The sequence below is a fragment of the Patiria miniata genome, unplaced genomic scaffold (genome assembly GCF_015706575.1).
Source record: "Patiria miniata isolate m_02_andy unplaced genomic scaffold, ASM1570657v1 HiC_scaffold_16, whole genome shotgun sequence".
Taxonomy (NCBI): Eukaryota; Metazoa; Echinodermata; class Asteroidea; order Valvatida; family Asterinidae; genus Patiria; species Patiria miniata.
In genome coordinates this window covers 8,783,006-8,800,720 of record NW_024037054.1, presented here as the reverse complement: position 1 = coordinate 8,800,720, position 17,715 = coordinate 8,783,006, and the positions used below count along the sequence as shown (strand labels likewise).

General features: G+C 38.3%; 1 protein-coding gene across 1 annotated transcript in view; it reads right to left on the bottom strand.

The window, feature by feature from the left end:
• Positions 1–17,715, bottom strand: part of LOC119722899 (prolow-density lipoprotein receptor-related protein 1-like) — an 80,872-nt gene that overhangs the window by 48,707 nt on the left and 14,450 nt on the right. The window contains exons 2-11 of the mRNA XM_038193298.1: positions 6,300–6,416; positions 5,822–5,947; positions 5,019–5,174; positions 4,335–4,448; positions 3,468–3,602; positions 3,174–3,310; positions 2,474–2,576; positions 1,605–1,767; positions 1,210–1,432; positions 560–740 (exon numbers count right to left, since the gene is read on the bottom strand). Coding sequence (XP_038049226.1) covers positions 560–740; positions 1,210–1,432; positions 1,605–1,767; positions 2,474–2,576; positions 3,174–3,310; positions 3,468–3,602; positions 4,335–4,448; positions 5,019–5,174; positions 5,822–5,947; positions 6,300–6,416 — 1,455 coding nt within the window. The remainder of the gene's footprint in view (positions 1–559; positions 741–1,209; positions 1,433–1,604; positions 1,768–2,473; positions 2,577–3,173; positions 3,311–3,467; positions 3,603–4,334; positions 4,449–5,018; positions 5,175–5,821; positions 5,948–6,299; positions 6,417–17,715) is intronic.

Genomic DNA, 17,715 nt, shown 5'->3' with positions numbered 1-17,715 from the left:
AAACGATGTGAAACAGAGAAACTTAACAGGAACAAATATGCCATATTTGTTCAGTTGCGATGGACCACGCACCACAGTGTCCGAGACACGTTCTTACTGAGCCGAATGCAGCTACGCGATTTTGCGCACTGATCCGATGAATTATAGAGGGCTCGCGCCTGTGTGTTGTGTCAACGCTTGCGCACTTCGCCGTATAAAAAAACCAACTACTAACGGAAATTCCTAACAGTGCGTCTTAAGACGCACTGTCTTAAGACGCACCGTTGGAAAGGCCTTCTTTCGTTGATTTCTTCAAAATGACAGCATGCCAGAAAGAATAATGTCACAGGGAGTTTAGTCCCCTTGCTATCTTTCAACCAAGTATGTTTTTCAACAATAATTACGTCAGTCACTTTTTGGATAGCTGCAAATGATGGACTGTAGCTTTAGGGACAATATACTGATCTATCAAGCCCAACCCACATAGATGCATGCATGTCAGCACTAGTCAGACATTAGGTTGCATCACTTACAGCTGTGACTGTCCAATCATCATGGGGGAGGGGGTCATGTGACTCACCCAGTGGCTGTAGCGACTCATGATGGACTCTGATAGCGCCAGCCCCGTGGCTGATGCCATCACTTCTAAGCACGGAGGTGCTACCAGTAAACTTGTGGATCCTTGTGATAGACGGCTGTGGCAACCAGCTTGTGAAGTACAGGTAGTTACCAAATACGGAGATGCCATATCCAAACAGGACCTAACAAGAGCGGGAAGACGATTGAAATCGTTCTTTAAAAAAAATGTAAGAAATACTAAAACTGCAAGAAATACTGAAGAAAATGGCAACAAAACTGGCTAGAAGATTCCTACGTTAGAGGTCATGGGTTCGATTCCCCCTTGACTAGCATGTGATTTGGTCTCCTCATATACCATTTGGAAAACACATCTGGTAATGATAATGGTACAGCACGAAAGAGTTAACCTCAAACAAATTCGATCAGCGACCATTGGTTAACTTCTGAAATTACTTATGCCTGCACAATAATAGTAGTGCGCACTCTACATGTAGTCGAATGGCTCTCAAAACAACATCACAGAACTGTTTTACACAAAACTTCTTTCTGCAAATGTTCATGCCCGTCACGTGACTGCTACTTTTCTCAGAGACTGGGAATAAATCGGTGAACTACGACAAACAAAATTTATCAAGAAATAAAGCTAATTACATTTGAGCCTCTTGCTACAGTGCGGCGGTTCGTCCCTTCATAATCGCTGCTCTCAATCAGCTGTAGTCCCGAGTCTGCCCAGTAGATTCTCTGAGCAACCAGATCAGCAGTGATGCAGTGCGGAGTGGAGATCTTAATGGGTACAATGGTATTGACGTCCGTACCGTCCATGTTGGCACGCTTGACAGTAGGAGAGCTACCTCGATCGGTCAGAAACATCAGCCTGGTACAGAGAATGATTGGCAGGATTGGGGGACAAGCCAGAAAGCAATTAACATTTCAATTAGCTGCTGGGAAGACAATAGAAAGCTCCTTGGATCTGCTAGTGCGGTATTATAATTGTTGCAAGCATTTTTCAACGTGACATAGCAAAGGATAGTTCCAATTCTCCTTACCCTTTGTTTGGATCCAGTGCTATCCCCAAAGGCTGATCTAGACCGGTCTCAATGATTGGAATGAATTTATTGATCTCGCTGTTGCTGACGAGAACTTGATCTGCCACGTCGTCCACAAAGTAGAAGTTACCTGTCACCCAGTCAATGGCAAACTGCTGGATGTCTGGTGAAGGAAAGGGAAGCCAACAGGTGGTCACAAGTCATCACAAGTCATCACAAGTCAATCACAAGTCAATCACAAGTCATCACAAGTCATCACAAGTCAACACATGTCATCACAAGTCATCACAAGTCATCACAAGTCAATCACAAGTCATCACAAGTCAACACATGTCATCACAAGTCATCACAAGTCATCACAAGTCATCACAAGTCATCACAAGTCATCACATGTCATCACAAGTCATCACAAGTCATCACAAGTCATCACAAATCATCACAAGTCATCACAAGTCATCACAAGTCATCACAAGTCATCACAAGTCATTAAATGTCAATCGTTAGTCATTACAAGTCATCCAGTCCCAAGTAATCTCATAAAATATGCAAATGAATAGGGACAAAGGCATTCCTGTTGTGGGACAATTTTCTATTACACAATCCAAAGGGATTTGACATTATAATTAGGAAGACATAAATTGCATTATGAAAAAAAAGTCTGATACAATTTTCTTTAAACTTGAAAATAAAATAACGACCAAGTTGAAACTGGACCATTTTCCCCCACAAGGAATAATCCATAGAGAATACCACCTTATATTCAACACTTTAATATGAGAAACCTAAACAAAAGAAACATGTTAAAGTGGGTTATTTTATGAAAAAACCCAAAATGGCCTCCTTGCCTTCAAGCATGCTGTGGTACTTACGACTGACACTGAAAATGACGTCCACTTTTCTGAGGTCGCCCAATGTGCTGGAGTTTGCACATTTCATTTCATCGTTGGCTGCAGCAAAATTTATCCAGCAAACCTATAAAAAATAAGATACAACAAAATAAGCATGAACAAGACATGTGGCTTTTTCTCCTTCCATCACACTTTTGTGCATGTACACTGAAAGTATAAAATAGCACCCAATTGTTTTAATAAAAGCCTGTGATTTTTTTATTAAAAAAATCATAATATGCTGATGAGAAAGTTTTAAATATTGTGACCAGCTCCACAAAAAAGGGGCAAAAACATGGTTGGAAAGCCCACAATGTAAGGTTTCACTTGGTATATAATAGAGCTCCATAGCCCCTCCCGTTCTTGAGACATGACTGTTTGCCTATTAATTGCTTCCTTGGAGTTCAAATTACACAACTGAGAAAACAGGCTTTGAAATAGCTGGCTTTGTTGTAGAACAACAGAATGATGCACACACAATGGTTGTTCCATTTTGCTCATCAAAATCAACATTTCTGTGAATGAAACCTGAAACTGTAGGCATTAAAGATGTCAATCATGACAAAAAAATGAAAATCAAATTTTTGACGAAATTATCACCCTCTCAATGTTGAGCGGGCCATTGCTCAATAATGCTCAGCACAACTTAATACCCTTTTTGGCGGAGCCGGTCACAATTTACCTTTTCTTTTCGGATGTCATAATCCAAGGCCATGGCACCAAGAGCAGGCATACTGGATATTCCCTCCAGATCAGCGCCCTTCAAGTTCAGCTTGAGAATGTTGCGGGTATTGGCCACAAAGAGTTGAGCAGGGTCTTCTACAAAATACCAGAAAACAAAACAGCGATTACATCTTTTTATAATGGCTCTTCAATGTTGAGTCCACCACAAGTCTGGTCAAAAGTACATCATAACTAGAGAAGGTTATAGAGAAGATATAGAATTATAGAGAAGGTTCTTTTGGTTGGTTCTTACGATTTGACGGGCTGCAACTCCTCCGATCTTTCCCAAGTTGGTATCCCGTCTGACACGTACAGGTGTGGCCTCCTTCTGTGTTGGTGCAGGTCTGGTCACAGCCATGAAGACTGTAATCACTGCACTCGTCGATATCTGAAAGACAAAGTAAGGTTTGCGTTAGCTGTAACTGCTTATAACCCTTGAGCATTTTTGCCGAAACCTTAAGGCCAGTTCATACCGGTACTTCACGGGAGTGCAAATGTAAGGGGAATATTACGTCATGAAACATATGCCGTGAAATTCACTGGAGTGGAAAGGTGTTCAACTTTTGCAAATTTGCAGCTCAAATACTTTCCATGACATGACAAATTTGCATTCACGTTCGCTTTTGCACCTAATAAAAACTGGCCTTTCCAACTGTTTGCAAATCTCCATCTGTATTCCAAGAGTGATGCATAAACAAAATCAGTATGCCCCAATGTCGAACCCCTCTGATGCAAGCTGTAGCTATAGTACTCTCACAATGAATTTAGAAATCACAATGTGTAATGTCCATTCTATACATTTTCACTTTGTTCAAAAAGCATGTACACTCATTCAAAATGTCCGTGTCCAGAATGTTTCCGAAGTATTCTTCACATGTCCTCCATGCACACGTACCCCGTCACTCGGTTACAAAGACAGAGTTGGGGGGACTAGCATTGCCACCATATGCTTGTCATTCACATGTGAAGGCCATAGATTTTGAACCAATACACGCAAGCAATGTATCATGCCCACAGCACTCTCTTCTAAGTGATCACAAAACACAGCCTATTGTAAATGCAAGGAGTCTATAGCTCTAGGATCTCTCCATTTGTCGTAACTTTGAGCACAGCATCTTACCACTACATGTTCCATTGACATCTTGATAGCCTTCTTTACAGTAGCACGATGCACCCAATATTGTCTCCACACAGCGATACTCACAAGTTCTCAGGGCGCATTTCCTGGCATTTGCTATGAACAAAATTAATAGTGAACATCAATCTGGTGATTTCACACAGATGAATGGTTAAGTTTTTGCTCATGGAAAACAAACAGTCACTTTTTAGTTATTGCCTCCAAACGTTCTTACTTTTAAAACCTATCCCTGCATTATTTGGTTTTACAAATGCTACAGAAAGGCACCTGGGATCATGGTTTAGGTACAGGTTGTTGGCCAATGATCAGAAGGTTTGACTCCATGAGATATGTCCTTGGGCAAGGCACTTTATCCTCGTTTGCCTCTCTCCATCACCGATAACAAATAGGTATCATTCTTTGCTGAGAAGAAACTTTGAATGGGTTAAAATCTGAAGGGCGAAGTGACAGGGAGTTCATCTATGGTGCCAGAACTGTTGAGATTTACAACACAAAACCATTTTGAGCCAGGCTCCTAAGATCAGGATGCAAACTACTCCTGAACCAAAACCTGGGGACAGAACCGTGGTTTGAAAAAAAATGAACAGGGGCAAAGGTTTCCTAATAACCAAGGTTGCAGACGAAGCCTAGATTTGGAAAACTGCTTACAAAGAAAGGATAGGATACCTGGTAAGCAAAGAGCGCCCTCATCGGTACCTCCAGGGCAGTCTGGGACCCTGTTACAGACTTTTGTTGCACTGATACAGAAATCGGCCCCTGGGCACCGGACCTGGTTAGGGGGACATTGAAACTCCTTGTCAGCCGTTGAACAAGATACCCCACCTGTGAACCATTCAAATCAAAATTAAGAAATCATGTCATTTACACTAAGATAAAATTCTATGCTAAGTAGGTTTATTATCAGGGATGTACTAAGCAGTCAAGTCCATCACAAGTCTAGTCACAAGTAATTCACAAGGCCATTCACACACACGCACACACAAATGGATGGACAATAACAAAGGGATGCTTTTATCAAAGCTCATTTGAATAGCTTGTGAGTTGAATTGGGACTGGAGGACTTGTGATGGACTTGCAGGGACTTGTGATGGTCTCCACTTTTTTCTGTTTACTATCCTTAGCAAGTTTCTGTGCCCTGAACATTTTCATACCTTGTATAATTATTTCTGTACTCTGCAAACTTCACAACTTTCTTAATTGACCTTAGTAATTTAGTACTAACTTTTGTGTCTTGGTGAACTTATTTTCATATCCTTATCAGATGTCTGTGTTTCGTATCTCCCTGACTTTACCCCTGTGAATTGATTGAGCCAGGCATGCAACTTGGAAGATACAAAAAATGAGGAAACCATAATCCTTACAAGACTTGTACAGTGTTTTACAATTCTTAATGGCATAGTGTGAAGTGACAAAAGAGGAAATCAGCTGATCCGAGGAAAAGCCGCATGCCTGTATGTAGATCCTCTTACCTGGCCGATTGACATTTTCATCGGAGTTGTCTCCGCAATCATTAGTATCATCACACACCCAACTAATGGGTATGCACATAGTACTGTTTTGACATCGGAACTTGTTGGATGGACATCTTATGTCACCTGATGAGACAAAAAAGAACATTTCAAATAAAACTTCTGTTTCACAGTTTGTTGCTGTGTTCAGATTTGTATGACTTTAAGTTTTGCATGGCGGATGACATAAAATAGACAACATTGTGGGTAGCACCATGTGGAAAGAAATCTCTTCTTGGAAGAAGTGTGGTTCTGAAAAGAACCGGTTGGTTGAGTGTAGAACTTTTTGTTTTTTAAATTTGTCACTTTGTGATACGGCGCCGATGTCTTGCAATGGATGTCAAATGGAGTTTTTACAGAATTAAAAAAAAACAATCAAGACATTTTTAGTTATGTTGGAGACCGACAAATGTATGAGTCATGGATGAGTGTGTCTTACCACAATCTTGTTCATCACTGAAGTCTCGGCAGTCTGGGTCCGCATCACATCGCCATGACGCCGGGATGCACTGGAAGCCATCTCTGCAGGCAAACTGAATGGCAACGAGACATCTCACTGTGAAACAGAGAAGAGAATTCAACAAACACAAAATAAACAATTTGTATTCATTGCAAGTCTTGCAGTTTGAAATCATTTTTGCGATGTTTGTATGTTTTAGACGTCTCACTGAGCATGAGACAACCTGAACACTGACCTTTTTCCAGTTTTAACACACACTATTTGTTAATTTGTATTTATGTTGTTTTTCAAACATATCTTGAACTAGAAATCTGAATTTCGATTCATTACTTTGTGGAGGAGAGGGATCTATTTCCCCATAAGAAAATATCAATGTTAACTTTTCAGGTATGGTACATACAACCGCTTATTGGTTTGTCATTGCACAACAAACCTGAGACACTTTATCTTATCATAAAAATCTTAGCAATTTTGAAAAAAGTCTGAATATTAGATGAAAGGTCTGAAAGATACATTTCTTGACACTGTTCTGATGTCTTGCTCTCAGATTAAAAGGTCTGATTTCGGACAAAAGTCTGAAAAAAATATGTCTGAATTCAGTATGTTACAATGTATGTGAGCTGTAACCATTTCTTTTGTGTGTTTTTTTGTAATCTATAAAACTTTTACTATCACTTCTTTCTCCTATCACTGTAAAAACTATCAAGCAGCTTTCTCTGTATGCTGGTGGGTGTGTTAAACATACATGTACATCTGAAACTTCAAAACATGTTGATGTGACTTGGTTTAACGTCAAAATATATTTTTAGAGGGGGAACTTTGAAAATAAAAGTTGATAGTGTTCCCAAAACATACACAAAACCGCAGCCTTATCATTTATACATATACACACCCTTCACTTCACTATGTTTTGCTGGTACTAGATAATGGGTTTATATGTGGGAGTGTGTGTTTTATTTGACTAAAGTTGGCAAATGTGTATACACTGTACACAGGGAGTTAACGAGCGGCCAATCAATCATTTTTAATCTGACAATTTCATCCAAGATAACAAGGCATCATTTACTGTAATAGCTTGATTAGTTAACCCTCACCCCTCGGGCACTCTAACAGACATGTACATGTGCAATGAATTGTCCCTTTATCCCCTAACCAATTTTTCTTCATCATCACGAATCCATCATTTCTGCATTGACTGCCGAATCTCTCAAAGTCCCCTTGCTCATGAGTGTGGGATTTTATTAGATGATGGACAGAATTTTATCAAATAATAATCTTTATTAAAATCGAGCTTCATGTACATCTGGAGTTGGCTTTTGGCATGTATGGATAATGAACAATACATTGAGCAACCAGTAGAATTTCAATTTATGATTTTTTTCTCTGAAATTGTCGATTTGTTAAAAGTAGGGCAACGTAATTACCATCCGACGCCAACAATGATGAGGATCCATAATTTATTCCATTTCACAACAGGAAAACTGTCTCATCCGGTTCGCAATGCCCCGGGGCAAGATTCACGCATGCACGCACGGCACGAGCACCGGCTCATGACGACGATTGATGGTTAGGACTCGAGTCTGCCCCATCGCTAGCATCCTGGGGGTTCCAAGAAGATGGAAGTGGGGGCTGGGAAGATGGAGGATGACTCACAGAGTCAATTTATGCAATTGATGAGCATTGTATATGGCGGGTTTGTACATTTGCTTAAGTTAGCGTGATAATTTAACGCGGTCTGTCAATAATTACGCTTCATGAGGACTTAATCTTATGCCCCCTGTGCAAGAAGTGTGCAGGAGGAACAAACATTGGAAGGATGACGGTATGCCCTTGGGAAACCACTACAAATGCAAAACAGAGTGTCTGGTTAAGTACCATGTGGCAACAATTTTACAAATGTTTAATGTTGCAATAAGGTTTCTCCTTTTTTATTCCATTTCAATTCAAATGACCAGTTAACCAAACGCTTTCCATTTCATTTGCAAACTCTGATGTTGATTTTTGAAGTCTATTTACATGTAATTCTGGCTTGAGTTACAAAACTTTTGATATTGCAACACGGTTCAAAACCTCTAATCACAAGAAAAGAACGTCTGACGACCCGACCGCCAAAAAAAAAGACCTGTACATGGCCCATTGTTCTGTTGATTGAACAGTGCATAGTACCAGGTACCGGGTGTCTAACCTTGAGTTGCGCTCACAAAAGACAAGAGAAGCAAGGCAAAGGGGTAAACGCGTTCAGGCGGAGTGTATCACTATTCACCATTCACAACTATTGACGAATTGTTCATTCATGGATGATGCCTATAGTGGGATAAATACCAAGTTATTGGACGTGTGGCCTCGATAACTTGAATATAAGCATTTCACTATTTCTATACATGTGCATTCCATCAATGACGATACTGTTGACTGGTACTTTTTGGAACTCTTGACAATTTGAACACGTTTTTAAAATTTATTGTAGAAAATATAATAACTGCAATAATGTTAAAAAATATGACAACACTGCCTTCAACAGAAATGAACTTGTATTGGTTTTAAAGAATTTTGGCTTGTGTATACATGTGTATGTGTATGCCTGTACCGTACATGTACCATTATACTGCGCCTTAACATCAGTTCAGCAACACTGAGCCTTTACATTAAGGTCACAAGATTATATAAACACAATTTCTAGTGTATGCATTATGGCCACAAGGACATTCTAACAAAAAACGATTGTGTAACTGAAAAGTTTCCAGCTTAGAACAGACTGTTTGGACAGAAAACTTCCCACCATGAACAAAAGCTATTATGGCTCCTTTATTACAGACTACTTAGTTATTTAACTGGGATGAGAGGATTCAGGGAAAGGCCCTTTTCAAAAATCTCTTCATACAGTACTCAGTTCATGCAGTTCAGCCGCCTACACAACTCATGAATAAGACATTCATCCTTCTTGGTGCACTGCTCAGGTACCGGTACATACTCTTTCAGAATGACCAAAACCTCTTTCTCTTCTTTTCAGAATGCCTCCATTCATCCCTTCCTAATTTACTGGATCACCAAATCCAGTACTTATTTCAGAAAAATTCCTGGGAGGATCAGCGCATGCCGTGCTATTGTATCCATTTTAGATGCCTGGGTTCTTATACCCCCTCCTCAGAGTAAAATAGGGAGCTAGAAGCATTTGAGTATAATGATGGGGCCGGTGATTGTGTAACTCACAAAGTAAAGCTAGTATTTTGAAGATGAAAAGCTTCAAACCAGTAACAGCATTGACTTAAAGTAGTTTAGTTTTTCTATTTCCTTTTTGAAGAATTTCAAAAGCATAACTTCAAAAGACCATCATAAAGACCAAGTATACATTTTGGGAGCACTGTATTATCAAAATCTAAAAAGAACTTCTTTATTGTGTGCACAAATTATTTAAATACTTTCATCGCAACTGCCACTCTGCACTAAGTACACTGCACTCCGCAAAAACATACAACTCCGTTTATATGCCACATCAATACGGTAAATACAGTCCGTTGTAATTAAAGATACCAAGGTTTGGCCAAAAAAAGAAATCCAAACTCTGGGGAAAACAATTGAAGCAGTCCTCATTGACTCTCTGATTTATGAATTGCCAAAGGGCAGTGCCCTTTAAAATTTAACCCAGTTGCATAAATTATGCAGGAATAAGATGTGAGCGCACTGCTAAACCTGGAGAAATCTATTTAAGGTTACAACATGTTTTGGAACACAAGCGGTTCTTTTTTTTTCATGGCAGTGAAATGTTCAGACCGCCGTGTCATCCAAGCAGTCTTGCACCTTGAAGACATTCCTACGGCAGTACTGTGTAATTTCACCCGCACAATGAAACGTGATACATTCACCGAACTCGCAGCCAGCTTTTTAACGCTCCATCCTGGCCCAAATCAAATTGAAGGTTTGCACTTAGCACACATTGGAGCATTACATATCTCACAGGTCAGGTTCGACACTTCAATTTCCCATGGTCTGACAGTGGGCCATTTTAAAGGTCCGAGGAATAAATGAGAAAAATGATAAGATGACACGTGAAGCCGACAACTCAACTCATAGACACAGTCATATGCTGCACACATGTACATTATTTTATCTTCGATTCTCTCAACCCAGTCAAAATTATAGAAAACAGAACATTCTTGTTGTTTTTCTGTTATTTCCGCAGCTGTTTTGCAACCAATATGACTACATGCTTCCCACTTTACCCAATACTCACAATGAAAATTATTTCCAATTTCATTTCGATTTAATTTTTATTATCTGGCAAAAGAGGCACACTATGTAATCAAATATCTCTGATACTAGTACTCTTGTAATAAAAGTAAATACGTCAGACCAAATATATGAAAACGATAGGTTATGTGATACAGCGAAATCTCGTTAGTACAAACTCTGTTAATACAAAATTCTGGTTATAACAAACATAAAGCCCTAGTCCCGACTGTGCATTTATGTGCATAATGAATGGGACTGATGTTCCTCTTAATACAAAATTCAGATATAACAAACAATTTGGCTAGGTCCGAACGAGTTTGTATTAATGAGACTCGACTGTATTTATCTCATAAATTTCTCATATTCATCTATCAATAAATTAAGGCACACTTGGTCTGTCACTAAATAACTTGTGCAAAATAGTGACAGAAAAACCATTTTTTTTTGGTCATGACAGGCAATCGTCAACCAAATTTGCATTTTGTGCTGCACGTCAAAACCCTCCCTCTCTTGGTGGCAATTTCAGCTATACCATCACAGCAGTCAAGATCAACCCAGTGATTGTCTAAACAGTTAACAATTCCCTTGTTAATTGGAGCTCCATCTCTTTACATCATGGAGGTGTTTCCAACCTCGTGCTACATGTATCTGTAGTGATTAGTTTAATTGGTTAGACAATGTTGTCATTAGCACATCAATAAAACTATGATATGGATTGGATAATGGCAGACCACTGACACTGACAGGCAGAGAGTTAATGACCCATAAACATTGAGGACAATAATTACACCTAATACATGTAGTATGGGCAGGTACAGTAATCCAACATATTGAGTTTGTTGATTGACAAGGATTATGCAAATCTGATGGGTACGTGTACACAATGGTAGCTTTCCTGGAATCCTGAAACAAGACTTTTCTAAGCACAGGGATGGTGACAGTCTGACACATGAAACAGTAAAACAACTTGAAAATTGAGAGGTACGATGTACGTGTACGTACCATGTACATGTACACAATGTACTTGCATAATACCGGTACATGTGTTTCCTGTGGCAAAAACAACATACCGGTTCTTGATACATACTGGTACAATGTAAGAAATTGAATACCATGTTTACCACAGAGGAAGTAATGTTGAACCTAAGGCAATACAACAGCCAATTTCACGAAATTTTACGCAATGGCATTAAGTCCATTTGTGCCACAATTTATTAAATAAGTTGCGCAACATTTCAGTCTTGACAATCTCACAAAAGTAAGTCCGCGACTTGTGCAACGAATTATGTCGTATCTTGCGCAACCATTTTAGGTGGCGTACCGGTATGTTGTGGGGTAGGGACTGAAAACAATGTAAGCTGTGCAGTAACAGGCTCCACCACAATCATGATATGCTGGTTAAGCATATTTTTACCAGCAACCTGTGATCGTTGTAGAGCCTGTTATTGCGCAACTTATCAAGGTTGCTACAAAAAATACTCACAGCTTTGTGTTTGAAGTAAATGAATTGCTACATTGCATTTCACTCGTGACCAAGTTTTGAGAGCTGAAGAAAGTCAGATGATTTTCAGAATGGCCGGTGGAGTCAACGACTTTTTAATGAATGAACAAATTATACACAAACAGCCATCGTTAATGCTAATCCTCTTCCATGATGTTTAGATAACTGAAGTTGAATCATGAAATCGATAGTAACTTTATTGCGCGTGTCCTACACGTGGCGTAAGTTTGAACATTGTACATATACGGTGCTTGTGTACATTAAAAAGAAATCAAATACCGGTAGCAGCAGGTAGGCAAGATTGCCAGTCTGAAGAAAAAGTCAGCTTCATCACTGTCACCAAGTCAAAGGCAAATAATGACTGTGGACAGAGAAGCAGCGCTCTGGGGAAACTGACCTACTTAGTATCTGAGCAGGATAATGTACAGTGAGACGTGCAATTCAGGAACTGTCAGTGCTTGTATGCATGCTGGGATTTCTGAGTATTCAGACTTTGCCCCTGCTGAAAGGGCAACCTCTGTCTTCAAGTGGTTTTCAGGCAAATTTCTAGGGATATGTCTTCAAGGCATACATACGTATCTGCACCACGTGCAATGGGAATATGGCCAATTCTCACATAATTCCTTAATTTTTCTTTGATTAATTAACAAAAGATACATAATAATCATATTATTTTTTTTTAATCACAAAAAGAATCAGTCACATAGTTATTGGTGGGCTGCTTACTTAAAAATCCAACTTATAAACCAGCATAAGGGAAAAAATGTGTGAAAAATCTCTATTTTTATACTTTTTTTTGGCGGGGCCACATTAAGATTCAGTCACTTAAACCTCAAAAAGTTTTAATGAAAACACTCGTGTGGATTTCTTTATGACACTTGACAATTGTTAACTTGACTAGATTGTTATCAAAAAGAGTATGCCAAACATTGTAAGAATGCCGAAAAGAATGTTGGATAAAAATCAGATTACATCACAACCCATGTTTACAAAAAGTGCACCCATGTAAGGTCTACATGTACATCTCTTAAACATGTTGTTTTCATGACGTACTTGAAAAGGGCACAGTCTTGAACAATTAGAAATGTTGTAAACAAGTATGTTGTGTCGGTTCTCCCTCTAATGTTTGTCACATTTTGAGGCACAACAAGGGCAAAAGGGTCTATATTAGAACTTCCTACCGAGGAAGGGAGTCATTTTGAACCAGCCAGCAAATGTTGATTTTTAACATAAAAAGTGGCTGTTTTGACTTTGCATTGGCAAACTAATTATAGCTGCATGTATTGTTCAAAAGAAGTTTGCTCGTAAAATGATGTAAATATACGCCTAACTAAATATCAAGTTTCTAAAGTTCTATCTTGAGGCCTCATTTATTTGGGCCTCAATTAAAGTAATTATCCTTGTCATAAAAATAACCTTTTTACAAAATATATTCATTTTCTCATGTCATCAAGCGTAGGATAATTCCAGGGTTTACAAGTACAAGCATACATCCGCTGCAAATTTCAACTACATTTGCTCTTATTTTAGCAGGTTCACGATTATAGTTTTCAACTGTATCAGCAATTATAAAATAACAAAATCAATGATCCAGTGACCACTTGAAAATCACTGCCTTTTGTTTCATAATAACATCCGCAATTAAACTTTCCTCCACAAATCAATTATAATGGATTATTACTCAATCCTACTAAAGCTGGTTTGATCTCATAAAATCTTCGGTTGCAGGATGCGCCTCCGTCAACAACATGCAAATTGGTGAACAGACGAGACGGATGTCACGATCCACGCTTTCGTTCGGCAATGTGGTGATGTGTTTCAGGGCCTGGGAGGTTTGGAGACACACGTGAAAGGTGTACTAAACAAACAACAATGTTTTCCTAACGTTCCATCCCAAAGTTCTATATGAAAAAAATATCAATGGCAAGTGTGTTTCACATACCATATCATAAGCTACAAAAATCTGCTAAAACTTAAAAGAAGATATTCATCAGTAGACTCAAGTACATTCAATTGGGGTTTTTTTTGGGGGGGGGGGGGGTGAAGTTTGCTTCAACTTGTTTAACATCAGGATCAATGAGAAATCAACTGCTCTTATTCCCAATTAAAGACAACCAGGAATTTACACCGGTACTTAAAAATCCTTTTACTTGACGTTCTCTCCCATCTGAACACTTTCCTTGCCCCCCCCCCCGGCTTTTTCTTTTTTCCTCCTTGTTCAAAGTCACGAGGAAAATGCAATTCTCTCCGGCTGGAGCGAGGCTAATGGAAACTTCTGTGCTGTCAACATGACTAGAATCAGATTGTGGATGTTAGACACGAGTACGTGCAGGTGCATTGGACTTTCTGGTTTTTTTTTTTTATCTCCCCTTTTCTTTTCTTCTTTTTCCATTAATGGAACTAGGCGCAGATCCATTCACAACAGGATGATGATGCGAGTGGGAAGATGATACCCCTCCCCCCCCCCAATCGAGCCTGAGCTCTGCCTCATCAGCGTTGGTGCAATAGCTAGACCAGGGAGAATCAATGGATTTCATGCCTGGGGAGTGCAGGGACACTCAGCCCACTCAGTGTGCCAAGGCTTGAGGTGAATGTCATCTGCACAATGAACTAGATGAATACTGAGCAATGCATCTCCATTGAATGCTTACAAGTGTAGGCCTACCGTTACATGTACATGAACACATAACACACAAAGACAAAAAGTGTAAAAAGGGGGCTCAAACTCCTCCTGGCATACATGTACATGTAGATGCTTCGTGTTATGATTTTAAAATTAAACTCAACCTGGCTTTTCTAAACTTCACTGCGACTTATTATTACGTTTTGACTTGAGATACAAGTAAAGTATGTTGATGTACATGTACATGTACATTGTAAAATGTACATGTGTACATTCTGCAACACACAATTCCTGCAGAAAATCTCTCTTATTTTGGTTGATTTTTTAATACAGTGGGTAAAATGTCTTTAATTTAAGCCTCTCTCTCTGGCTAAAGGCATGGCAGGGGAAGAGTTGATTTTTTTAATTGTCTGTGAATGTTCAGATAGCAGGAGAATATACATGTGGGCAATTCTTTGGTAACGGAATTACGGAATTTTGTCACTTTGTCAAGGATTATTCTTTCCCAAGAAAATATGTTCTATGCTAGGCAACTAATCTAAACATGGAAAGGGAGCCAAGACCCAGTAGAATTGATTGACCGCTAAAAAAAAAAAAATCCCACAAGATTACCCTTTAAGGGGCGGAGCTTAATATCGGTAACGGAATTACGGACGGAGGACAAGCATATTTGAGTTCTCGCATAAATTAATAAAACTCTCTGAAGTTTTGAAATTTTAAAATTGGACACTACCTGTTGTTTGTAGAGTTCAGGGGTGTTGTTAACTACAATGCAGAACAAAGTTGAAAAAATAATCACTCTTTTCATAATTTGCATTTTAATCACGGTAACGGAATTACGCCTGGGCGGTAACGGAATTACGCCATAGGTTTACATGTAATAGGTAAATGCAATACATTAACATTGAATTCAACATAAACTCATCACAATACAAATTTTAGAAGTTTATAAAATGCCACAAGGGGAAAGCTAAGTGAAAATTAGCAGATCAAAATTTAAATGTAGGCCTAAACATGTCTGGGCTTCATTTTTTAGGTCAAAGGTCAAGGTCAAATGAAGCAGTCTGGTGATGGCTGCATTGCCTGTTAGCAATGTATTTTTTTTTTTACCGAAAATCGAATTTTACTATGAACAATGGTATTATCGTATTTCACTAGTTTATCGTAGAAAATACAATAAAACTACACTGGTTGGCATCTCTGAGCAAGGGAAGATGTTAAGTTATGCCAAGTAGAAGTACAAGTACAGTCTGGTACTCAACTTTCATATACTTGTTGTGGAATATATTTTCTGTGGGTACCAGACAACGGCTTTGGCAACACATATTTAAAGGGAATGTACATCATTGGCTTTTGCTGTAATTTTCAGAAATGAACTATTTGAGGGGTTAGTATAATAGATCAAATATTGTTACACTGACATGTTTGAAGTTTTGTGTTCGAAAATGCTGGAAAAACCAAGAAAAACAAAACTGTTCAAGTAGTCTGGTTCCTTGACTCCACTAAAGGTAAAATGGATCAATTTATAGATCATGATGCCGGAAAATTGGAGGGTAAGGGAACCAGACTAGCTGGCCTGCACCCATTCATGAACATGTAAGAGATACGCGGAAGCAAACAAAATTTGGACTGGAAAGAGTGTAAAGTTGGAGCAGAAGTTGAAAAATAGTTAGGTTTTTCCAACGGTGGTCGGCCGACCACCGTTGGAAATGTATACAAAAATATCATTTTCCTGAAAATTACTTCACACCAGGTGCCATAATTTTACAAGATGCTTGAGACTGTCATTTACCAACATCCTAGTAAGGTATTTCGTAAAAACTTGGTAGTTTTATTTTCTGATGTTTGCAAATGTTGTATATTCCCTTTAAGCATCCAAACAACTATTAGCATTTTTTAAATAGTAAAAAAGAAAAAGTAAAAGTAAAAAATATCAATGGAACACCTGATTATTTTTAATTGTATAATAGCAAATTAAAGAGGGAAATGATTTAACAAGTAATTTAGTATTTAGAGTTATTGTCCAAGGTGACATGCAAATGTCCTATTTAATATGTCATGTACATAATCTGGAGGAAATGTGTATACTTAGTGCATGCGTAATTCCGTTACCGTAATTCCGTTACCGTTTCGTAATTCCGTTACCACTTGGAAAAATGCCAAGAAATTACTATTTTAAAGTTTTTATTTTTCATTTATGTTTATAGTAGGGTCTTTTCTCAACATACATGATTTGAAGAAAAAAAACAAGAAAATTTGTGAAATAAGTAACTTTTGCCATTTTTTTGGTAACGGATTTTTAAATGAAGGCCTACACTATATATATTTATATATTTATATTTTTAGATTTTTTTTTAATGACCCTGAGTAATGTTAGTAACTTGTAACATCATAAAATAAATCAAATCTTTTCCCGATAATTCAGAAACTAATACATACACAAAATTTTATTTTTTTACCAAATCTGAACGTTTTTAATCACAAATGGCAAAAATCACTGTTTTTACAAGAAATATGTATTTTTTTTCAATTTTGTTTTTTGAACTGAATTCCCCATTTAATTGAGGTCTGGAAAAAGTACAAAAAAGGTTTAATATGTAAATATTTATTTTTGACATTTTTTGCTCTCCCATGGAGAATTGCCCACGTACATGTAGGATCCATTTTTTTCCCTATGTACCCAGTGTGGTGTATCAAAAAAGGTATCCTGGTACAATAGGTTGTTTATCCTACATCCGTGATTTTTTTCCTCATAATACCGGTACACTGATCTTCAGTCACGCATGTCATGTGTATATGCATGATTGGTGCAAATACATGTATTCAGAATCATATTCATACAAACACAGGGCATTTCGTACACAAAACTACTGATTCATCTACGTGTGTCATTATGCAGGGGTACCCTTGTAATCCTACCTCAGTGTGTTTTTTTTTTCAAAATTGAAATTCCTTGTCACTGTCAGTCTAATAGGTAGGCCTGATAAATGAAGCAGTTAAAAAAGGACAGACTTTTATACACTGAACAAATCACTGTTCTC